This window comes from Chelonia mydas, chromosome 11, assembly GCF_015237465.2.
Source record: "Chelonia mydas isolate rCheMyd1 chromosome 11, rCheMyd1.pri.v2, whole genome shotgun sequence".
In the NCBI taxonomy this organism is placed as follows: Eukaryota; Metazoa; Chordata; order Testudines; family Cheloniidae; genus Chelonia; species Chelonia mydas.
This window is the reverse complement of record NC_051251.2, coordinates 43986817-44011939: the sequence shown is the minus strand read 5'-3', so window position 1 is coordinate 44011939 and position 25123 is coordinate 43986817. Positions and strand designations below refer to the sequence as shown.

The following is a 25123-nucleotide window of genomic DNA, read 5'->3' as shown; positions in this document are numbered from 1 at the left end:
TAAAACAAGCCTTTAGAATTGTACAACAGCAGAAAAACTGAATACATTATAATTTTGTGCTAAGTCATTTATAAAGATAAATTGTTATTAGAAAGTTTGTGCTAATGAAAATTTTAAACTTGGATGAAGTGCAGATATTATTGGAAATACATGCTTTGTTTTAGTTTAAGAGTCCAGTCTTGCAACTGTTATTCAGAAATAATCCAACTGATCTGCAAACAGGAATTTATCAGATTCAGTTTAAAAAAATGTGTGTACGCTGGACATTGACATATGGGGCTGCTTTCATCAATAAGACTCAGCAGGACTACTCTTGTAATGCCTCTCACTATCTGTGTATTTCTTTGAGACTTACTCCAACTGGAACAAAAAGTAGGTAGTGTAATTTTTTGGAACATCACTGATTCTCAATGGAAAAATCTTCATTCTAAAATTGCAATGTCTCTTAAATGAGAATGTTTTAAGAAGCAGATTAATATTAATCAATAAGGAAATTTGGACCCAATCCTGCTGAGTACTAAATTCCTGCAATTTGTTGTTTTCATTGAGAGTTGAGGGTGCTCACCACTTTGCGTGACATGCTCAGAACCTGGATATAACTTTGTCCACTGTAGGGGGTTGGGAGGGTTGTACCGCTTTAACTACACCAGTACATCTTGTGTATGTGGATAAGTCCTGAGATTCAGCGTCCCTTCTCCCGTCAGCTGAATACAGGGAAAGCTACAGCTCAGATTTCAGGTTATCCCACTCCAGTTCCCTCAACAGGGTCTAGGAGCAACAACAGGGAAGTCTTGACCTGTATTTTTAATGTGAAAAACATGCAGGAAAAAAAAGTGAGAAAAAAATGCTGTGAGGCCATCATAGTACATCATAAAGGTGCAGTATTTGTGCTCAGCTGCTAGAGTAATGAGTGCATTATAAATACATAGACGGCAGGCATATAGAATTCATCTTTAATAATTTGTTTAAAGTATTTAATTTAGGTAGCTTAAAGTTATCGATTTTCAAGACTTTGGTCCTTTTTCCTCAAAGTGTTTTACTGCTTTTGGTCCTTATTTATGGATTATTTCCATTTTACCCCAACTTTTGTACGTCAGCAAGCAGAGCAGCATTTTAAATATTGTAGTCACAAGAAACATTAACATTATCTGAAAGATAATTTATTAGTTTAGCTGTACAAAACTGGGAAGCTAATTTGATGGCATCCCAAACCCTTCCCCAGATCAGTGAAAACAGCTCACTCAGTAGAGCTCACTCAGTATAGTCTCAAACGGGTAAAAATGACATTCTGCCAATGGCAATAAAAACAAGGGGAAAGGGTACTATTATGATCTTGTATTAAAATCGTAATTATGAAAAGCAGTTTTAGAGAAAGTAAAACATGAGTTTTTAATGACGTGGGGGAAGAGAAAAAGAGCTATTAGAAGAGAAAAACATCATTTCACTTGGAAGCTGGTGGGGTACAATAGAAATAAAACCAGGAATCAAATGGTTTTTCCAACAGAAGTAATGCTTTATAACAGTACATAAAAACAAGTTACCAGAAGCAAAACCAAGCAAAACACAAAGCCTTGCCTTCTGTGCTGCAAAATCCCTGAAAACTTAAATCCAAACATCTCCAGAATGGGGTTCAGCAAAGTCCTGAAAACCTGAATGTGGGAACTTTCCTCTCAGTGGCTCCCCAGTAGCAATTCTTATGGACCTTCTCCTTTGTACCTATGCAAGGAAAGGGAGAAAGAAGCCAGAGGAAAGTCATTTTGCCTACTGGGAATGTGCTATTGCGCTGCACTCTGGCACAATTCGTTCTTTATGTATAATATACAGATCCTGATAATATAGAATACGTGGATTACAGCTCTTGGCTGGATTTTTTTCCTTATCATACAGTAATATTACAAAGACTCACACTCATTTGTGTAAATTTTTTAGGCTGGGAGTTCCCTTGTGGGAAAGGCCTTTTAGATAACAGAAGGGCATGAGCAGATAGGAGCTGCATTTTATTGTGCAAGGTAACCATTAGATATCAATATTAATACTATATCTCTTTCAGTTTCACAGAGTTGATAAGTGATTGTCAGCATAGGGCCTGGGAGGTGCAGTTCAGTTTAAGGGAAACATTTGAAGAATTGTTTTATTCAGCAGCTTTTAAAAAGCAGACATCAGCTGGTAGTTGTGATGCTCTGTGCCTCGGGGGAACACCCAGCACCCCCATGTTCATCCTTGTAAAATGATTGTGTGGTATCCAATACAAAGTTTGTCATGTTGGGTGTCTTTGGAAGGCTCATGATGCACTGAGCATTGTTGTTACAGTGATGTTATAGGTTATAATTTCATGTATGTAGTTATGAGGCTGAAAATGTAGCCTCGTGGCTTAAAATAAGCCCAGGCAAAAATTCTCCAAGAGCAGAGAGGCAGTTCACACCTCATCAGGGCAGGTATGGGACAAACCCAGCCCAGCCTCACAGGAACAAAGGACGCTGGCTTAGGCAACAACAAAAGGATCTGTTGTGCTCTCCAGTGAGTCACCCCCCCTTCCTTTGGCCAGTTTGGGACTGCGATGAGGTAATGCTCACCTGAGTCTGAAGGGGAGTGGGGGTGGGCAAAGCCAAGAGGGAAGAAAGAACATGATAAAAGGGAGAGACTTTGCCATGCTCTTCCTCTCTCTTCCACCTACATCTACAGACACCACCACAACCAAGCGACTGAAGGGCTGATCAAAGGGGAGAGCCTGGTTGAAGAGCAACCAGCCAGCCTGTGGTGAGAAGCATCTAAGTTTGTAAGGGCACTGAAAGTGTTAAGATCAGCTTAGAATGCATTTTGCTTTTGTTTCATTTGACCAGGTTGACTTGTTATGCTTTGACTTATAATCACTTAAAAATTTATCTTTATAGTTGGTAAATCTGTTTATTCTACCTGAAGCACTGCGTTTTGTTTGAAGCATGTCCGAGACTCCCCTTGGGATAACAAGCCTTGGACATATCAATTTATTTGTTAAATTGATGAACTCATATAAGCTTTCAGTGACCAGCAGGCGTAACTGGACACTGCAAGACGGAGGTTCCTAGGGTTGTGTCTGGGATCAGAGATATTGGCTAGTGTCATTCGGCTGCACAATCCAAGGAGCAGCTTACATGCAAGAGGCTGTGCGTGAACAGCCTAGGCATGGGGGTTCTCACAGCAGAGCAGGGTAAGTCTGGCTCCCAGAGTCAAGGATTGGAGTGACCTAGCAGATCACCGGTCCAGATAACACCAGAGGGGGAACATCATGGTAGCGTTGTATTCATTCCAGTACTAGCCAGTAATATTCCCTTCTACAAGGGTAGAATGATAGGTATTTTGAAGAACAGAGGTCATAGAAACATGACAAACAAGATAGACAATCAAACAAGAAAAAACATCAATTACACAAAATATTGCAGAAATGAATTCAGAGAATTTGTTAGGACATTAAACATGAACGGATGCAATAACAGGAAATGGAGAAGAGAATTAAAATAGAGAATTTAAATTAAAAATCTAAGATGAAGATTTAATTTAAGTTGAAGTTAAGGTTGACTGTATGAAGCAGTACTTCATGGTAACAAACATTGTATGGATGTTGTAATTATCCCCAAACCAAATATTACAAATCCAGGAAATTCCAGTATTATAACTTTAACTTTGAACATGGTAAGATAAGAAATGCAAAGTTAAAGCACCCGAACAACCTTTACTCTGCCCTGTAGTGATATATGACCATGTAATAACCATATAATTCTGATAAAGGCATTTTAGTTTTTGTGGTCCCAGATGAGATTAAACTGATTTTGAAAGACACATTAGGTTTTTTCATATATTTGTTTGGGGGCCTTAACTGTGTATTTCCATATCTAATTTTAGAGGTTCTGAGCAGCAACTCCAGCTGCAGCAAATCAAAATTGGAGGTGCTCAGTATCTTTGCATAATCAGGCATATCTTTATTTTTGTTCTCGTCTTCATTTTCCTTTGTCCTATGCCTTATGCTGCAGATTTGTTTCTGTTCATTTCTTAGTGTGTTTATTATATGTGTATATATAAAATATACATATGCATACACAAACAAGAGTGAGAAACAAAAGATAAGGTGAATAAAGAAGTAGCAGCCAAGAATTAAAATGAAACTTGAAACAATTTAGAGAAATATAAATATTAAATTCCAATTCCTTTAACGTAAATGAGCATAAAAGTCAAGAAAGAGGAATTCCAAGGAGAAGCCAGCACTGACAAGTCAACACAACAGTACAGAAAAGATCTGGAAGAAGAAAGGTAATGCGGTGATATTTTGGGATAAAATCTGCAACATGCTGAGCACCTTCTTCAAGGTGTTGGCTGCTCTCAGTTCAATGGGCAGAGCTGAGATGCATATATAACATTTACACATACTGTGAAGTGAGGACACTCAGAAGTTCACAGTAGGTGCTTAACACCTTATAGATGAAAATACATTAGTAGCTCATTTACCTGAATGGCTTTTATCTGGAACTCCCCATTAGCCAGACATGTTTTAGGTCTCATACATGCATTATTTTCAATGAATGTTCCCTCATTTGTCCGCATAAATTCTTTAGTTTTCCATTTTGTTTTGATATTCAGTAGATATCACTGTATTTATTGCTTATTAAAGCTCTTTTATGTTATCCTTTATACCTTTATTAGTCTGTCCACCAGAAAGATGGCCTTAAAGATGATACTGAATATAGGTTATCACTTCCTTAGAAAAATAGGAATACTATTTCAAAATTATGGCACTCTCATAAAATCCCATACAGTAATGGGAATACCTTCTACATAATGTAGTTAAATTATACATTTGGTTTAAATACAGCAGTTACCCTAGAGCCAAAGGCCCAATCCTACCATTCTCACTCAAGCAGAAATTCCATTTCAAGAACAAGGACTGAATAAAGACTGTAAGATTGTTCAGAATGATTCTGGTATCACTTCAAGTTTATCTGTTCTCTAAAGTTTTATTGTCTTTCAATTTTCCCTGGCAAATGAGTAGTTCATTTTACCTGTTCATAGTTGCATGCTATTGTATATATTTTTTCCCTTGAGGAAATCAGCTTAATGTAATTTGTTTACAAATACGCTGACCATTTATACAAATAAATTCATTATCAGCTTTATTTTTCATTTATAAACACCGTTATATTATAAACATTTCAAACTAACAGTCAGATGCAGCTTCATAGAGTAGGAGCTCTATGCAGCTCAATCCTAGTTTAACAATGTACAGCGCAACATACTGAGCAGTATCATTTCTTATCATTAGGAAATATTTTAAGAGACTTTACTCAAGTTGACAGAAGTCTCTAGGACCCAGATCCTGCAAACATTTAACCCCATCTGTAACTTCGAAAGTAAGTAGTTGCATTGAACTTATTGGGACTACTAAAACACATAAAGTGCACATGCATAAATGTTTGCAGGACCTAGGGCTAAACCTGTAGGCAAATTCCATTGAAGTCAGTGGAAGTTTTGTTATTTACTGGGAGACACAACAGGCCTAAAGCCATTCAATAATTTGTATACAGTGATCATGTCTTTTTAGGGGAGTGACTTGGGGGGTTTGAACAACATCGTTAAATTGGAGTGGAGTAATGGCTAGATCAGATGGGCTCCCTGAGCGGGTCTTGGTATGGAAATGGGGGTTGTTGTATGGAAGAGTTTGAGAACCACTGTTCTAGACCAGATGGTAATGGAACTGATGTGTCAAGGTTTAGTATGACAGGAACCTGGGTTTGTAAAAACTGATTACCTGACAGATCATATTTCTTTGATAAAACTACTGGTTGTGGAGATGAACACAGAGAAGCTGTCATACCTGGTCAAACCACAGGTTCATCTAATTTGATATACTGTCTATGGTCATCAATACCCTTTGGTTCAGAGGAAGGAAAAACATCTAGCTCAGCAGTTCTCAAACTTCATTGCACCGTGATATATACTTCATTGCACCCCTTCTGATAACAAAAAATACTACGTGACCCCGGGTGTGGTGTGTGTGGAGCTGGAGCCCTGCTGCCCCGGGCTGAAAACTTTGGGCTTTGACTTCAGTCTGGAGTAGCAGGGCTCAGGCTTCAGCTTCAGCCCTGGGCCCCAGCAAGTCTAATGCTGGCCCTGGTGACCGTTAAAATGGGGCCATGACCTACTTTGGGGTCCCACCCCTCAGTTTGAGAACAGTTGATCTAGCTAATAATGTGCTTAAAAAAAAGTTCTTCCTGACCCCTGCTGTTGATTAACTCAGGCTCTGAAGCATGAGCTTTAATTATGCATGTTATTAGCTTAACATTCATATCTACAATGTTTTTAACTGGTCATGAAGCTATCCACTGTTTTTAACTCAGCGATAGTATTTCATCATGAATTTCTTGCCAGTGAGTTGAGTAGCTTATTTTGGTAAGTCAAACATTATTATACAAGAAAACAATGCACATAGATAATGGATATACAACAAACTAGTAAATGAGATAGGTTTCAGGGCTCACATTCAAAAATTCCCAGCACATACACAAAAACAGATTATGTATTGCATTGAAACAGTATCACTTCTGGTAAGATATTAATGCATGAATGTGGTTTTGATACCCTGTACTGCAGGGTATGCTATTAATAGGAATGATATTCATGAGCTGTAAACAGCAGTATTTTTGTTCTTTCTGCTGAAAGCTTAGTGAAACTTAAACATCTGAAATTGAACAATAAGCTCTCTTCGGGCCAAACCATGTTACTTATTTGAGTTTCTCCATAGCTAGAGGAATAAAAGTTAAGGCTGTTAATTTCAGTTAACTCACGTAATTAACTTAAAAAAATTAATTGCGATTAATTGCAGTTTTAATCGCACTGCTAAATAGAATACCAATTGAAATGTATTAAATATTTTGGATGTTTTTCTACATTTTCAAATATATTGATTTCAATTTCAAATATATTGATTTCAATTGCTCACTTTATATTATTTTTATTACAAATATTTGCACTCTAAAAATGATAAAAGAAATCCTATGAGGTGAATTGAAAAATACAAGTACCATAATACAATCTCTTTATCGTGAAAACGCAATTTACAAATGTAGATTTTTTTTTTGTTACATAACCGCACTCAAAAAGAAAATAAAGTTCACTCAGTCTTACTTCTTGTGCAGCCAATTGCTAAGACAAACAAGTTTGTTTACATTTACAGGAGATAATGCTGCCCTCCCGCTTATTTACAGTGTCACCTGAAAGTGAGAACAGACCCTGTTCACATGGCACTTTTGTAGCTGGCATTGCAAGGTATTTACATGCCAGATATGCTAAACATTCGTATGACCATTCATGCTTTGGCCGCCGTTCCAGAGGACATGCTTCCATGCTGATGACTCTCGTTAAAAAAATAATGTGTTAATTAAATTTGCGACTGAACTCCTTGGGGGAGAATTGCATGTCTCCTGCTCTGTGTTTTACCCGCATTCTGCCATATATTTCATGTTATAGCAGTCTCGGATGATGACCCAGCATGTTGTTCGTTTTAAGAACACTTTCACTGCAGATTTGACAAAATGCAAAGAAGGTACCAGTGTGAGATTTCTAAAGATGGCTACAGCACTTGACCCAAGGTTTAAGAATCAGAAGTGCCTTCCAAAATCTGAGAGGGACGGGGTGTGGAGCATGCTTTCAGAAGTCTTAAAAGAGCAACACTCTGATGCAGAAACTACAGAACCCGAACCACCAAAATGAAAATCGACCTTCCGTTGGTGACATCTGACTCAGATGATGAAAATGAACATGCACTGGTCTGCACAGCTTTGGATCGTTATCGAGCAGAAGTGATCATCAGCATGGACGCATGTCCTCTGGAATGGTGGTTGAAGCATGAAGGGACATGTGAATCTTTAGCGCATCTGGCACGTAACTACCTTGCAGCACCTGTTCTGACTTTCAGGTGACATTGTAAACAAGAAGCGGGCAGCATTGTCTCCTGCAAATATAAACAAACTTGTTTGTCTGAGTGATTGGCTGAACAAGAAGCAGGACTGAGAGGACTTGTAGGCTCTAAAGTTTTACATTGTTATTTTTGAGTGCAGTTATTTTTTGTACATAACTCTACATTTATAAGTTCAACTTTCATGATAAAGAGATTGCACTACAGTACTTGTATTAAGTGAATTGAAAAATACTGTTTCTTTTATTTTCACAGTGCAAATATTTAGATTAAAGAATATAATGTGAGGATTGTACACTTTGTATTCTGTGTTGTAAATATTGTTTAACAGCATGATTAATTTTTTTAATCACTTGACAGCCCTAATAAAAGTGTACTAGAAAACACAATGACATGTGAGAAAGGTGGGGCACAGCACGGTAGGTTAGGGGTTCATGTAGACCTGTGTTTAATCAGAGAGATTACGAGAGGAGGTCCTCTCGTACCTTGCTGACTAGAGACTACTTCCCCTCCCATTATGATTTTGTAATTTCCCTATGTCAGCTATATTCTCCAACTGTGATTTTCTAAGAAGCCTAAGAGAGTTCAGTGTCCAACTCCGATTGTAGTTCAAATGGGAGTGCCTTAGTTTCCCCTGAAAAAATCTCTGCCTAGTTGAATACATAATGTTATGAAAGTGTATGTTTTTAGCTGTCTTTACTCTGACAAATGTTTTGATCTGTTTGGAAAACATTTGTCACTGCATCAAGTTTCGTCTGGTGCCAGTGCAGCTTTGTTCAGGTCTCTGTAGGTGCAATAAAGCCAATGGATCCAGCCACTTGAAGAGTCCCCTGATTTAGGGAAATTCTTGTGTGACCTAGGTGAATGATCCCAAGAAAATACAGGCCTTTCTATCATAGGCGGCTCATTAGATAATAAATAGTGGCTTAGGCTTCTTTGTCCACAAAGTTCTTTGAGTAGAAGAAATCCTTTTACTAGCTAGCCTATGTCTACATTAGCAACTGCACAACAAAACTTTTGTCTTTCAGAGGTGTTAACCCCCACCCCCCAAAAAAGACAAAAGTTTGGCTGAAGACAAGTGCTGGTGTGAACAGCTCTTTGTCAGCAGGAGCGCTCTCATGCCAGCAATGCTAACGCCGCTCATTGAGGGAGGAAGTTTTTTGTCAGCAAGAGAGCCGACAAACCGGCTACACTGTGTGACTTTTAGCAACATGGCTGTAGCCGCACAGCCCTGTCCCTAAAAAGCAAAGAAAAGTTAGGTTGAGATCCAGAGAGAAAAACTAGTTAAGGGTAGTTATGCTGGTGCAGATCTGGAGTTAACAAACAAACAAAAAACCACACCAAATAATGGAAGTTGGTGATACAATTGAGATCAGCCTGGCCCTATGGTGGAAATCAGTATATACAAATTTATATTAGTTGAATATCTGGTCCTAAGTCTGCAATAGTCTAAGCTGTGTACAAGATTCTGTCCTGTAGTTTATTGGGAAAAATAATTATAATGATATTTTCTGCTTCAGTAGAATTGACTTTCCATATGGAAGGAGGTCTCGTTGTAGGGATTGATGTCCCATCTTACCGAAAATCATTAACGATCTGTTAAAGGAGCTTATGTGCCCATTACCATTTGCAGATAATACTAAAATTGGAGGTGCTCAAACTAGATGCTGTTAGCCTGTTTCACCCTTTCCTTATCTTTCTGCCAGAGACTGTTAGTTAACTTAGAGAAATATGACATTCTGATTTGTAATTTTAAAATAGCATGTTGGAAGTCATTTTGCTTTGTGTTTTTACTCCAGCAGCCTGAGTACTAGTGGCTGTAGTTGTTTTTGTAGAGTATTTGCGTCACTCTTCTTGAGAAGAAGCCTGTTAACCTGCAGATCCTCCTCATTTTTGTCAAGAACTTCAAAGAGTGTCTTAGTTCTGCTGTAATAGCCTTGCAACTAGCTTTCTGCTGTTTTGTGGGATAAGGTAACTCTTAATTTCAAACTTGAGTAGGAGCTTTTTGTCTGTGCACACTTGTTTTTCCACTCAGACTGTTCCCATAAATTTAACACATTAAGATGTGCCTTTATACTTTAGCCTCTTTTACAGAAAGCCTGTAGATTAGCATTAAGACATAATAGCTGGAAATATATTCAGACAGTGGGCTCATTGTGTATTATACTATGGGGGTGGCCAAATTTACTAGTCCTCCGAGCCACATACGACAATCTTCAGAAGTTTGTGAGACCGGGCAACACATGCCAGGAGCAGGGGCTTCAGCCCCGCTCCTGCTGAAGCCCTGAGCCCTGGCAGGTGTGCCCCGCTGGGCAAAAGCCCTGACATTCTCCCTCTCTACTGAGCAGAGGCCCCTACCACACCACCCCGCTACAAGGCAGAGGTCCTGAGCTTCCCCCCTTCCCAGTCCAGTAGGTGGAGAATGGGGAGTGTGGGTGGGCTCTGAGCGCTGCACTTTAACGGTAAAAAAGCCGCATGTGGCTTGCGAGCCACAGTTTGGCCACCCCTTTTATATTAGGTGACAGTTGACCTGATTTGGAATTATATTTTTGGGCCAAGTCATACTGATCCTACTCATAAACAGGGAGAGTTATTGAACACCAAAGTGCCAAATGATGGACTGTAGAAACCAGTAGTAACTACTCTGGAATTAGCAGTTCTAGGCTAGAGTGCTGCTCAGTAAACAAAACAAAAGCATTTTGTTGAGGACAGTAAGTGGTAATGAAGGCAGATCTTATTTTGAGACAAAGTAATTGCTAAAATGGCTACCAGATCTTCTAGGCAAAGAAAGATGGCTTAATAACGTATGCCATTGAGAGAGGGATGGATTGAATTTTGTCAAGATTCAAAGCTTAAAATATTCCCATTCAGCTAGAGGCAACAGATCAGCCATCCTTTCAGCTCCCCCTTTTGCTTCTTATACAGTCACTATGTTCACCTTTGTTATATGCGGTCTTGATACTACTTTGTTATGACTCTAAAATGTGTACCTTTTGTTCCCCAATAAAAAAACCTGTTTCCTTTTCTTTTTTTTAAAGGTACTTTACCCTTACTGTCAAACAGTGACTTGTGTACTCCTATTTGAGATCAGCATTCAAATACAATTGGCAAGGCTTTGCCCAGAAACCAGAATATGGAATCACTTAGTCATACTGACCCTCCTGCTACAAATATCTGGGAGAAAATTATTCAGGTTTAAATTAGATAAAGTCAGAGCAAAACCCTTACTTTGGTCTGACTGTTGTTTCATAGGAATTTTTGAAATCTTGCAGTGTCATCTGTTGGATCGCTGGGACCTTACAATAACTTTTTGGGGAAAATATTTAATTGAAAATGCAAAATAGATGTGAGTTCTTATAAACATTTTTTAGTGACTTCACTTCTTCAGTGGTAATCACTATACATAATTTTATTGCCTCCTCTAAATGAAAACTTCATTTTTCGGAGTGATTGGCTATAGGGTTATTTAAAAATAGATTATATATGAAAAAATTAATTGCCAGCTTGTTCTGCCATTGAAATCAATGAAAACCAGAGAGAGTAGGATTGGATCCTAACTGATTAATTCTCATTTTCTACTAAAAAATAAAACTGGTTAGTATAAGTATATGGAGTATTGTCATGGCTCTTGAGAAGCATCATATTCTCAACTTTGCTAAATTGATCAGTTTTTTGTATAGTTGCCATTTAAATTCCTCACATCTCTCAGGACTGATTCTGCAAACAGATTTTTGTGTATGCAAGGGCTGTCCAAGTGGGTCCACTTGCAAGATCTGAATCTTGTATAGTCAAGGCCAGATTCAGGTAATCTGGGCCCTAGACACACTAGGACATGGGGTCCCCTGTGGCCCTGTCCCACCTCTGGAGTAGTGGTGGCAGGGCCCTTCCCTCCAGTCCAGACCGGCAGGGCAGTGGCAGGGCCCTCCTTCCTATTAGAAGCATCCCAAAGGATGGGCAGCAACATTGGATCACCCGAGTTAAGGATGTATCTGGATGGGTGGTCTCATTATCAATGTTATTTTTACCGTCGTGAGGGCTGGACAGTTAGCATCCATTTTTTTTTAAAAAAAAAAAGTGAAATTCTGATATAATCACATGATTCCAGGAGCCAGAGCCCTTGACACAAGCATTAAATGCTTGTGCCTTGATCTGGCTCTGTATATGGTAACACACACCTGCCTAGAAATATTTTTATATTCCCAGTAAGTGTGACTAGATAGGCAGAGAGGACATTGCCTGCAGTGCAATTGCTCCAGCTGCTAAAATACTGACACTTGGATTGATGGATCAAGTCTGTTCAGGTCTGTTTCTTACCCTGGTTGACCATCACATTTTACAGGGCAATATTTCCCCAAAGAGGAATTTACAATCAATAAAACAATTTCAGACAAGAGGAGGTTTGTCCTCCATATTGACTGTTACTGATATACTGTATGTATTATATTTTTGTTGGCAGGCTTGAAATTCCAACTGTTAAGTGTGCTAGTTGAATGCATTTTGAATGGGTCTCCTGCATCTGAAATTCTTACTGCATAGTACCAAAAGGGATTAAAACAGTGACATCTTTTTGGCATAGTTTGTTAGTAAATCAGTGGTGGATCGTACATCATAATCCCTGCATTTTTATTAAATGAAAATGCTGTCAATACAATTTGTTAGTCAAAAAGAAGAGATGTTTCACAGCTGCTTACTTCCTCATTTTTGACTGGGTTTTTGGTTAAAATTGATAATCTCAAATTTTGGCTTTGGGATACTATTATTCCTTATATTCTGTTAGCATCTAAAGGCCCCAGTCTAGACCAGGGCCCCAAGGGCACTGTCCTAATATGTATGAAGACAGTCCTTGTCCCAAGTGCTTGCAGTCTAATTAGATATGATGCAATAGGTGATGCAACTAACAGGGAAAGACATGGGGACAGAAGGATGTGAATATAATTAAGATCACATGTTTATTCAGCTCTCTCATGTGAATGTCTTGTATTTCAGCAATATAAATACCAACTGAAAAATCATTTTGTTTACTTGAATCTCTTTTCTCCCTAACAGCCCATTGAAACCAATTTCTTCTCTGACTCCTCACCCCATTATTTCAGAAACTAAGTTCAACTTTATTTTCATTTTGACTGTTTTATTTACTGTTTTTTCCAGTTACCATTTCTCCCCTGCTCCCAGTTAAATGAACTAAGTTTCTCTTTGCCTGCCTTCCCTGCTCCACCCCCAGCTTCCATTAGAGTGTCACTATGCACCTGTGCCTCAAAAGATCTTCCTCAGCTCAAGGGGGGAAGTCTGACAACATCAAGTGGTAGGAGGAGTAATGAGGACAGAGTGGATCTGAAGGTTTCTCTTTCTCCTGCTGGTGCTGCATCTCTGACAACAGCCAGTCTCAGGGTATGTCTTAACACCTCAGTCAGAGGTGTAACCAGTGGTGAGCTGGAGCCGGTTCCAACCGTTTTGCTAGAACCGGTTGTTAAATTTAGAAGCCCTTTTAGAACCGGTTGTTCCAATTTTAAATTTAACCGGCCAAAAGTGGCGCCTTAGGCGCCGACTCCATGGGTGCTCCAGGGCTGGAGCATCCAAGGGGAAAATTTGGCGGGTGCAGAGCCCCCACTGGCAGCTCCCTGCCCCACCCCATCCCCAGCCCCAGCTCACCTCCACTCCGCCTCCTCCCCTGAATGAGCCACCCCGCCCTGCTTCTCCGCCCCCCAAGGCCTCCTGCGAATCAACTGTTCGCGCGGGAAGCTGGGGCAGGCTGAGAAGTAGGCCGCGGCGTCCCGCTCAGGCCCAGGGAGGTGGAGGTGAGCTGGGGTGGGGGGCGTGAGGAGGGCCGTCTGTGCCGCAGCAGGTAACCGGGGGGCGCAGGGGAACTGCTCCTTGCCCCAGCTCACCTCCGCCACCCTCGGCCTGAGCGGGAAGCCGCCGCCTGCTTCTCAGGCCTCCCAGGCTTCCCGCCAAACAGCTGATTCACGGGAAGCCGGTGGAGGGCGCGGAGAAGCAGAGCGGGGCGGCGCATTCAGGGGCGGGTGTGGAGGTGAGCTGGGGCTGGGCGCGGGGCAGGGAGCTGCGGGTGCGTGCTCTGCACCCACCAGATTTTCCCCGTGGGTGCTCCAGCCCCGGAGCACTCAGTGAGTCGGTGCCTAAGGCGGCACTTTTGATGTGATCAGTAGGGGGAGCGGCTGCTCCCCCCCCCACCCACACTCCCCTGCCCCTAGGAGCCAGAGGGACCTACCGGATGCTTCCTGGGAGCTGCCCCAGGTAAGCACCTCTGGGACTCCCCACCTCGCCCCCCGGCAGGTCTCTCTGGCTCTTAGGGGTGGGGTGGGCACCCACTACGGTGGCCCACGAGACCCTCCTGCCCAGTTCTGGGGGCAGTCAGGGGACAGGGGAGGGGATGGATGGGGCAGGGGTCCGGGGGGGGGGGACGTTAAGGAACGTGGGGGGTTGGATGGGGCAGGAGTCCTGGGGGACGGGGGTGGGCAATGACCCCCTCGTGGGGCGAGGAGGGAACCAGTTGTTAAGATTTTGGCAGCTCATCACTGGGTGTAACTGCAGTACATGTAGACATATTCAAGCTCTCTTTGATCCAGCAAGCTTGAACAATAGCAGTGCAGCTGTGGCAACACAGGCTGTGCAGCCCTTCCTGCCACCTTGACTGTGTACTCAAGCAGCTAGCCTATGCTGCCAGGGCTTCACTGCTATTGTTATTCAGGCATGATAGATCAAAGCTAGCTTGGGTACATCTATAATGTGCTGCTGAGTCACACCTCTGAATGCAGTGTAGGCATACTCTGTCTCTCTTCCACTCCTGGGGCTCAGCAGCTTCTTGGATCCACTTCGGTCTTTTATTCCCCTGGAGGCCTCACCTCAGATATGAGTAGGGACCCCTGGGAGGCTGTTACAGAGGTGGCAGGAAATGGAGGGAGCGGTGTCCAAAGACCCCCCCCTGTGTCCAGTGATCTCCATTGGGTACTGTTAGCACAGCATCCACTGGCTGGAATACTACGATTCATTGAGATCCTAGAGCATGGTTACTTCCATGGAGAAACTTGTTCAAGTCATGAGTCAAATGTGTCTGATCCAGGTTTCAGAAATAAACTAGGAAGAGCACAATCAGCCCAACCCCAGAGAGCGGGAAAAAAGGAAAGTGATCTGACTAGAAAGGAGACTATCTCTATGTGCATTGTTTATCAGGAGCTGATGAACACCAAAACTAAAATAGCAGAAGTTGAAGTAAACAGAGTGGAGCCTGCACATAGAAATTTCCTCAGTCATTATAAGTTAATTTGGTGGGCTGGTGCTTGACCTCTTTGTATCTGGAAACATCAGTAAAGTGTCCTGTGGCCTCTCCATGTGTCAGGACCTGGGATGCAAAGTGATGGATGGTCTCTTACAAAGCTAGGCAAGGTCTTTGCTACATGCCTTCCCATTTTTTCCACTGCTCCCCAGGACTATGCAAAGGATAGAAAGGTGAGAGCAGCAGTGATACTGTTTATGCCTTTCTGGCTGAAGAGGCTATGGCTCTCCGGGCTGATTAACCTGGTATTGAACCCACACAATTTTTTTTTTTTATTACTAAGGTCCACAAATCTGTCTCTTCTCACAAACAGATAATCAGAATAGAGATGGAAATAGATACCTCAGTATTTGTATTTGCTTCATTAGGGAAAGTTTCCATGCTCTGCAGCAGAAGAAATTGTGCTTTTTCTTCAAAGTATCGTTAACACACCCTGTAATTTAGGAAAATAGATTCATTTGCCAAGATAATTCTATTTGGTCTCAGTGGGAGGGAACTTAAGGAGGCGGGGCATTTGCCTGTTGCTAAGTGATTGACAGATCTGATTCTGCCCCCAAGCTGCAGGCAGCCTGAAATACCCCTTTTAATGGACATATATACCTTATTACTCAAAGAAAGGAAACTGAGGTAAGCACAGATAATTTTTCTTAATTTTTGGCCCACTCATCTGTTTGCCTTGGAGCAGTCTATGCCTTTTCCTTAAGGCTACCCCCATACATAAAAGCTCTCCTTATTCTGGCCTGTCAAGCTACCACCCTGTTTTAATTCTTATCCTTCCTTAAAGTTAATTTCTTCTATGATGCCCACAAGTGGTGAATAAACAATAATATTATTAGTAAAATAAAGATTCCCAGTCATTCCAGCATACTGTGTTTACTCTGTTTTGCTTTAGACTAAAATCCTTGGGGTGGGGACTGTGTTTATTTTGTCTCTTCAATAATGCAAAGCATATTATTAGCATTTCAATAATAATACATTCTGGATAATAATTCAGATGTAATAAAGAAATAGTTGCAGTTACCTGATGAAATAATGTTGTTGTGGGATTTCATTTTCTGAACTGGTAAAACCTACTCTGTGATAATTGCACTGAATTCCATTTTATTACGTGAGTTAAGACAGAAGACAACCCTGTTTATAGAAATGATTTTACATAGTGCCACTTACTAGGAAACTGAGGGCTCTCAACTCCTATTGAAGTAATAGCGAGGCTGCTCAGCAGTTTGCAGGATGCTTTCAACACCATGCAGGACCGGGCCCTTGGTGCCATTATTAAAAGCCATTTATCTTTTTTTTTTTTTTTGGGGGGGGGGGGGGCCTCTGTTAAGGAAATTGTCAGACAAGTAACTCAAGGGAATCTCATTGCTTTATCAATGATTACAGTTTAGTAACCCACTCTTTCTAGAAACAAAAGGATGGGTAGTATACTCCTGAGGCACAAATAAAGCCCAAGGAAGAAGAACAACTCCTAATTAAGTTACAGTATTAAAAAACAAACAAACCCTGGATACATTGATTGTGACAAATCACAGTGATTTAGAAATGTAAGTGATATCCAGTGTTAGGATCCCACTTTGATGGATAAAAGATACCTAATGGGGCATTAAAACAGCCAAATATATGTTTAACTCATTAAACTGGTTGAGTGTTAGATCACAAGGCATTATTTTCTTCATGTTACTCTTCTGAGAGGAGTACAATGTTCTGTTTCTGTAAGCACTACAGTATTAACATACTAACTGCCACATGCAACAGGAAAGCATGATTTAAAAGAAGCCTTTTTTAATAAGTGAGATTTATGTTTACATCTATGAATATTCAAAAAAATCCTTGTATCAAAAACTCCAATTTAGAGCTAAACCACAAAGCTGCTAAGTCATACTAATTTATAAGACTGATTGGTCAGTGTCACCTTTCATAATAGTAGCTGTGAACCACCACCCCACCAAGCTTGACAGATGATCACTAAGGTGACTTGAGTTTCTAGCTAATCTCCAAATCCTACAGCTCCAAATATCATCAGCCCATTGCCTGATGTGCCAGGATGACCTGACCACCACAGAAATGATGAGGAAGGAAGGACACCAGAGAGAATGTAGGAATACTTATAAAAGGGGTATATTGGTATTCCATTTATCATTAGCAGCACCCAAAGTCTTTAGTACCATTTCCCCATAAATTCTCTTACCTCTCAGGCAAGTCGAAAATTTCCTAAGCCCCAGCCTGTGCCGACTCTCCTCAGTTTCAACGCCTTTTTCCCCCCAAGATGATTCCCTCTCCCCACGACACTCCTTAAATATCCCAGTCTTCTTGGGTGTTGCCCCTCCTTCTCTCTCTTCTGAAATGAGCTGGGTCAGGCTTTAAATAGATGTCAGACTCTTCCTACTCCCAGCAGCCTCTGAGGGCTTGTCTACACTTACATTTTATAGCGCTCTAACTTGCTGGCTCGGGGGTGTGAAAAAATCACGCCCCTGAGCGCAGCAAGTCTGAGCGCTTTAAAGCGCTAGTGTAGACAGGCTCCGAGCACTGGGAGCTGTGCTCCCAGTACTCTGAGCTAATCCCCTCATGGAGGTGGATTACCGGGAGCGCTGGGAGAGTTCTCCCAGTGCTCACACACGATCACACTTGCACTTCAAAGCACGTTCCTGCTGCAGCACTTTGAAGTTTCCAGTGTAGCCAAGCCCTAAGAGGAATGGTTAATTGGAATCAGCTGCTTGGGGTTTTTTCTCCCCCCACGTGACAGCTTACACCGTCACAATATCATTAAAAGTGTTTTATGAATTTCCTCTTTACCATCACAATCAAATGTCTAGACAATTTTACTGTAAATCATAACAATTAAATACTGAACAAACCTAAATTAAATATTGTTCATTGTACCAACTAAAGCAGAAATACATGCCAACTTGTATTTCTAGAGCAATATTAATTTCAGTACATGTCCACCCATCTATTACTTTCAGGTTAGTCTTGCATTGTTGAGCATAGGAAGCCTTGGTCAGTCAAAGTTTTCAATCACAGACAAGACCCCTTCCCAGTTATAGATACACCTATTGAGTAAGTTTCCTGAAAGTCCTGCTTTTACTTGGTAGTTCAATAGCAGTGGTAATGGATCCATTTGTTTTGGGAATATAGTGTAATCAACACTCAGGGCTTCCCCCAATAGGCAATACTCATTTAAATGTCCACTTTAAAATAACCCCAAGGCTTCTAGTATTGATTCTGGTCATTCTTTATTCAAAGGTATCCTCTGCTAAGCTGCTGATTTTGCTCTCAGTTGTTTCATTTTATTTATATAAAATAGATCACAAGAATCTTTTATCATGGAAATTGTTAGTCAACATAAACTCTGGGATTGCTGTCAGCTCCCCTTTTATATTAGATAATGTTTGTGTAAATTTCATTATAAATATTTCCATTAATTGTGAGACTATATTCAGTGCATCTTTAAAAGATTTTTTTGATCATATGTGCAGTAATAGTCATCAAGTGGCGACTAGCCACACATACAAAGGCAGAGGAACCTAAAAAATCAAAGTGAAAATCCGGACAGTGTAGCAGTTGTGGGAGGCCTTCTTTTAACAATGTACTGAGAGAGACACGTCTTCATTCAGTTACCAATACACAGAGAGAATGTGTCTGTATATGGTGAAGAGCCTTATGGAATGGTGCGATCCCATTCTTGGTTTAAGGTTTTCCAACACTAACAGTGCCCCATAAGTAATTTAATGCAGAAACAAAAAACACCCTCCTGTTTTTACATTTGTATTGTAGTTTGTTGCAGAATTTTTTTCTCCTGTTTTTCTGCCATTTTGAGTTCAGCCACACATCATGTATTAGAGCTGCTGCACACAGCCAGCAAGTCATTTCTTAATGAGGAACTGTGGCTCATGCAGCTAACATGGGAGGAGGGTTGCCAAGAGGGCAGAGTACGTGAAAACTGAAATGGGTCCAAGGGAGGAAGGGCTGCTTATACTGTACCAGTACAGTCCCTTAATGGAGGCCAGCAAGAATTGGGGGAGGGATTGCACTTCTGCCCTCACATGAGCTGTATCCACCTATTTTATCAATACTAGGGGTGCTATTTATTACAACCTGGAAGACTCTTCCCCAGTCTTTCAGTCTGTAAAATCAGTCACCATTAATATCCATTCCCACCTGCAGTTGACAATGGACTTTAGTGACAGGGTCCAATATTCCATCCAAGTCTATCATTTTAATCTGACAGGATGTCTTTGGAATGGTCATCTCTGAAGCAATAACAGTGATGTGCTGCCAGTATTTTAACATTAGGGACCCACAAAAATGATCTGCCCCCCCCCCCCCCCCCCCCAAATTCTCATAAGTATGACAAAGGAAGGAGGCAACACTGCAGTGGCAAAGAAGGTGCATTTTTCATTTTGTAACTTATTCCTGAAAAATATCTGAGTGTGTTGAGGTCATAGCAGTGTAATTTGCTTGTGTAATTTGATGTGGGTAGTGGGAGTAAAAACTGTGTAGTGACATTGGGTTGGGAAGGGAGACATCCTCAGAATTTGTCTTTTTGTGTCCTTTTTTTTTTTTTTTTAAAGTTCCTGCCATTTGGTGCAACCTGGTTCACGCAAAAGGCAAAGTAGTTGCTTTTCAGAAATACTTTTATGAGCTCTAGTATTGTCAACTCTGTTAGGAATGATTTAGCAGTGCAGGGGGGGAGACAGAGAGAGCTTAATCAGAAGTAAGAAAATGTCAACCTTCCCTTCAGTTTGGTGGCAGAGTTTTAACAAGAGTCCCCTGGGAGCTCGCAAGAGCCCCCTTCTACAAAAGAATATCCTGATTAGGTGAACACAGTTCTTCTGTCAGCAAGAAATAAATCTCCATCGAGAATCTACTCCAGTGTATGGACTAAATTAGAGATTGCTGTAGTCTGATCCAGCCAAGAAAGAAATATCCCATGTTTTACAATTTTTAAACCATGGCATGGTCATGTGGCAAAGTTCCCTGAAAGTTCAGGCACAACAGCCGTATTTGGGAAAATTCTAGATTTAGATGAAGGAAGAGTATTAAGAATAAGAAAAAGATTAAGATTTGAGGTCTGTGCAAATTGATAAATCCACCTGAGACCTGAAGATGCTGAAGTGGGGAACTGAATGTGCTGCATGATTTAATGTATTGCAGGTATGACAAACCTTTAATATTAAAATTTTTGGTTTCTGTCCATCAGACTATCATTTCTGATAGTAATTATATCAGAGTTCCAATTTCTTAAATTCTTCCATCTATGAAAGCTCAATTTTTTTATCAAAGTAGAATAGTACCGAGGGCACAACTTTATTTTTATCCCCAAAGTGTGAAATTCATTTCCCTTTCCTAAAATCTGAATTATCAGGCTTTATGCAGGTGGAGTACACAATGGTTGGACGTGGAGGAATCAACCAACTTCCCAGGGGTCGGGTCATGGGACACACCGTCTTCTAGGACTACTACTTCACATAGTTCCCATGCCATTTATGGGGGAGTTAAGAACATAACTTTGCAACTACACCACTTTCTGCAATCACCTGTGCAGGACTGACACAGACCCCTTAGCCACAGTATTCAGGGAGCGCATATGTACCTGCTCAGCCTCACCTCAAGGCATAAGATGACATGGAGAACCTTGTGTGGGTCTATCAGTGGGGGCAGCCAAGAGTCTGAGAGGGCCGCCCCTGTGGCAGCTGTGGCACCTAGCAGTAAGAGTCCAAGATGCCTAGAAATACAAATCCAAAACGCTGCCCTCTCCCTGCTGGCAGCAATGCCTAGCGGCAAGAGTACCATAGGGCTGTCCTTTCTCTGGGCAGCAGTGCCTAGCGGCAAGAGTATCATAGGGCCACCCTCTCTCTGGGCAGCAATACCTAGTGGCAAGTGCAGGGAGGATAGGGGAACCTGGGCCCACCCTACTCCACTGGGTTCTGAAACCAAATTATCCTGATGCAGGATTCAGGTCTTCATGTCCCCAAAACGCATCACCTGGGTCGCTTCCTACCCTTAGGCCCACCTTAGGCATCTCCTCTGTTGGCAGTGACTTGGCATCCCCTTCAGTCCCTGCAGTCAATTGGTTCCCCGCGGTGTAGTCAGAATACTTTGCCTTGGCAGTCTGGAGTGTCTTAGCAGCTCCTCTGCAGGAGGCATGTCCAGTCTCCTCCTCAGCCAGCCCAGACTGAACTGAGCTGCTTCCTTTTATATGCTCCCTCCACCAGGAGCATATCCAGCAAGAGAGAGGGGGCGTGGCCTCTTGGGACCACAACAGTTTGTTAACCCCTGTGTTGCCAATGTGGGATTGATACACCCAGTTACAGGGTCTTCTGCACCTGGATGAATTTTTTCGAGCTTGAATTTAGCTTTTCCATAAAGGAAAGGAATTCACACTACTCACATGTAAGTGCTAAGTACAGTGTAGCATAATGTCTTTTAGTACCAACATTTTACATTAGTATGATTATCAGTGAATTAAATCTTGTTGTCCTATGAGACCAGAAATATTGTTAAATGTACTAGATAATTCCGATCTATAGATTTTTTATTATTCCTTATATAGTGCCAAAATGTACTCGGCCCATTACAGACAAATCAGAAGTCAAGGCCCAGCTCTGCAAAGTTACAATCTGAATATGCACTGTAAATTCCAGATGGAAAAGTCTAAATAAATTTAAATCTCTGCTCTCCAGAAACATTTGATGTTGTATTACAGATCCCTTTAATCCCATTCTGAATATTAGATCTCATGTAACATGCCAAAACTTCCTTAATGTACCAAATGTAATGTGAAAAAAAACAAAGATGATTTGGGCCAAAACCAGCAACTTCCATCTTTGGGGAAGAAAAACCATGCACAGGCTATTAGTGAAGTACCCAGTATGCATACACAGCCTAGCACTATTAATTAGATCTTTTATCTTCATCAGATAACTCCTTCAGAAAGAATGTTCTGTACAGTGATTAATTATTTTGTAATAAAGATTAAACTTTAGTTGGTTTATAGACGCTTAATATTGTCTTCCTAATTATATTTGATTCACAGTTCTTGTTACATCCCTGTAGTGAGGTACTGTGGATGTGCGCTTTGTGTCTGTTAATTTCTTTTATATGTCCAAGTATTTGTACCACACCCATTACTGCTGTATCTGAATGCCTCTTGGAGACAGTACTGTGTGTTCACCATTCTGACCCCACCTGGAATGGGAACAAAACAAAGCAGTTCTACCTTGTAGAAAAAACAACAACAAGTCATAAGCCATAAAAACAATTCTAATCTCTATTGAATTATATGAAATTTCAGTCTTGAAAGTTGAAGTCTTCTTCCAGTGCTCTGAAGTGACAAATTTTATCAGAGATTTAGCTTTCATGTACATTCCTCTTTAATGAGGATTAGTGAACATGCTTAGCTTAGGTAAATAATTAATAGTACAAAAATACTTACAAATATTTTGGCATAGATGAAATTTTAGCATTTGATTTTGATATATTTATTGTTTAGTATGCTGCCTGTTATTTGAATTTTTGTATTACTTGGATTTAAAAATAAGTCATACCTTGATTTATATCATCCTGTTTTGAGAGGTCCCTTCTGTTCATAATGTAGCTTCAGGTAAGCATTAAATACACCATCCAAATTTCTCAGAGAAAGTACACATTTTATATGATTTCCTCTGGGAATTTCAAATGCACTCTTATTAATTTTATTCAGTTTATGATCTGGAAATTATATACAAGCACTCAATAACATAGAAGTTCATGAAATCCTAGGGTATAAAAACTAAATGTCAGTGGATTGATGAGAGTGTGATTTAATACTAAAAATACATTTATATAAACCAGGTATTTATTTATATTAAAATGGGAACGGAGAATGTAACACAGAGTGCCTGATCTGCATAAAGTAAACATAAATAAAATGGCAAGAAATTAATTTTGCAAATTGCGTGAATAAATAATTACTAGTTGCATGTAATGCTTAGGGGTGCATTTTCATTGTAAAGATTCAGTCACACTGCTCCCATTAACATTAATGAGAGTTGTGCTGTGAAATCCCGGCACTCTACACTGAAAACATACCCCTTGGAACTCTACAAATTAAAGGGAAAAGGAAACCAATTAATGGATACTCTATTTTAAGACCATTCAGGTGAATAAGGTATTTGCCTCTACATTTTCAGTGCACTGCAGAGGGATTTGGTTGGGCATTAATTGTGGCTAAAGCCCTAGGCACCACTTTGAAAATATTGGTAGCTAATCTTACATTGGTGAACAACTGTTCTGTTCAGATGGTCTCTGTTTCATAACTCATAATGCAGTTTGAATATGGCAAGCTGCAAACAGAAGCTTAAAGGGCCAACTTAAAAATGGCACTTCTGTCTGACATTTTTTACCTGACATGGTTACATATAACAATTACGATAAATTTACTATAAATTAATGAAATTAAGAGAAAAATATTCAGGGCCTGATCCTATGGAAGGCAGAGTGAGTGAATCACAGGAGTACTCAATTCTCAAGCACGTTGGGGATCACTGAGGAAAATGAACCCAGAATGGTGATAGCTCTTGAGGCAGAAGGAGAGAGTCAGAACACTCTCTTCTTCAGAAGAGGAGGAGCAGGAAGAAGACAACAGCTCCATTTTTGTGTTGGGAGATGAAAGAGAGGTAATTCATTCTGAAGCAAGGTCAAATGAGCAAGAGAGAAGGAATATAAGGGGATGTTGGAGTAGAAAGAGATGATGCTTCTGGCTTCCTTTTCAAAGGCATATCTCTGCTCTACTGTTACAAGCTTTTCTCTTTAGTGCTTCTTGTGTTTTCTTCTCCTGCTCTCCACTTGGGGTCTTCTGTTCTGCTCTTTAAGGACGAAGTCAACCCCTGTATCCTATTTTGAGTGCTTAAGTGGTGCATAGGTCTCGCACTGACCCTCTGCACAAGGGTGTATTATACCTAATACTTGGAACAGCCTTAAAAGGAAACTTATCTCTTGCACTATATTAACTATGGAAAACAACAATTAGGTATGCTATGGTAATAGAGAATAAGGTACCAATATAATGTCACTGTTAAAAAAAGACATTGAGTGAAGAAGATATTCAGTGAACTTCTCTCCTTGAAGAAAACTCAGAAAAGTAAGATACACATGTTAATACCTCCCTTATTTCCTTGTGTAGGATCGTCGCTTTAATGATGAGATTGACAAACTGACTGGTTACAAGACAAAGTCATTGTTGTGCATGCCCATAAGAAACAACGACGGAGAGATTATTGGTGTTGCCCAAGCAATAAATAAAACTCCTGGAGGTGCTCCTTTTACCGACGACGATGAAAAAGTAAGCTTGTTTATTTTGTGTGCTTCATTTCCCTGGTAGCTCAAGAGAATCTTTCCACTATTAAGGATCAATTCTCCTATTTTGTGAGAGGAACCCACCTTATTAATAATGAATGAACTTTTTCTCTGTGGTAATAAGATCACATTGAGATAACTTGCTACCTACCTCTGTTTCTCATCTATTTATTATAAGTTTTGGATGTATTCATATTGTAAGATCAGTTTGTATTTTGCTTCAACAATCTAGACAGGCTTTCTAATTGAGAATCTGTTTTCTCAACTCTTCCATAAATGTCTAGGTAGAACTAATAACAAAGTGTTTCTCTCCCAATCTTGTGATGAAGTAAATATAATTGTAGCCCCACAGAGGCAACGAGCTCAGTGCTAACTGTTTCTTATTTCATGAGGTCAAGTCCTAGTGTTCTACTATTATCAGTTAGCATTTTTCAAGAAAACCAGAGTTCATGTATATGATCTTTCATTTACTTGATAAAGACTTGATGTAGGAACGAAAAATCAAATGCTATTTTTTTTTTATGTCTGGCATCATCACCACAGTTGATGGTCCA

At 40.5% G+C, this 25123-nt stretch overlaps 1 protein-coding gene and 1 long non-coding RNA gene across 2 annotated transcripts in view; one reads left to right on the top strand and one right to left on the bottom strand.

Moving 5' to 3' along the window:
* Window positions 1-25123, top strand: part of PDE11A (phosphodiesterase 11A) — a 226144-nt gene that overhangs the window by 5955 nt on the left and 195066 nt on the right. Inside the window, exon 2 of the mRNA XM_043524765.1 lies at window positions 24397-24555. Coding sequence (XP_043380700.1) covers window positions 24397-24555 — 159 coding nt within the window. The remainder of the gene's footprint in view (window positions 1-24396; window positions 24556-25123) is intronic.
* LOC122462240 lies at window positions 1540-21388 on the bottom strand. Its single transcript, XR_006284683.1, has 3 exons — window positions 21247-21388; window positions 15576-15666; window positions 1540-1716 (listed from the first exon to the last, which is right to left on the bottom strand). It is a non-coding gene; the product is annotated as an uncharacterized LOC122462240 (long non-coding RNA).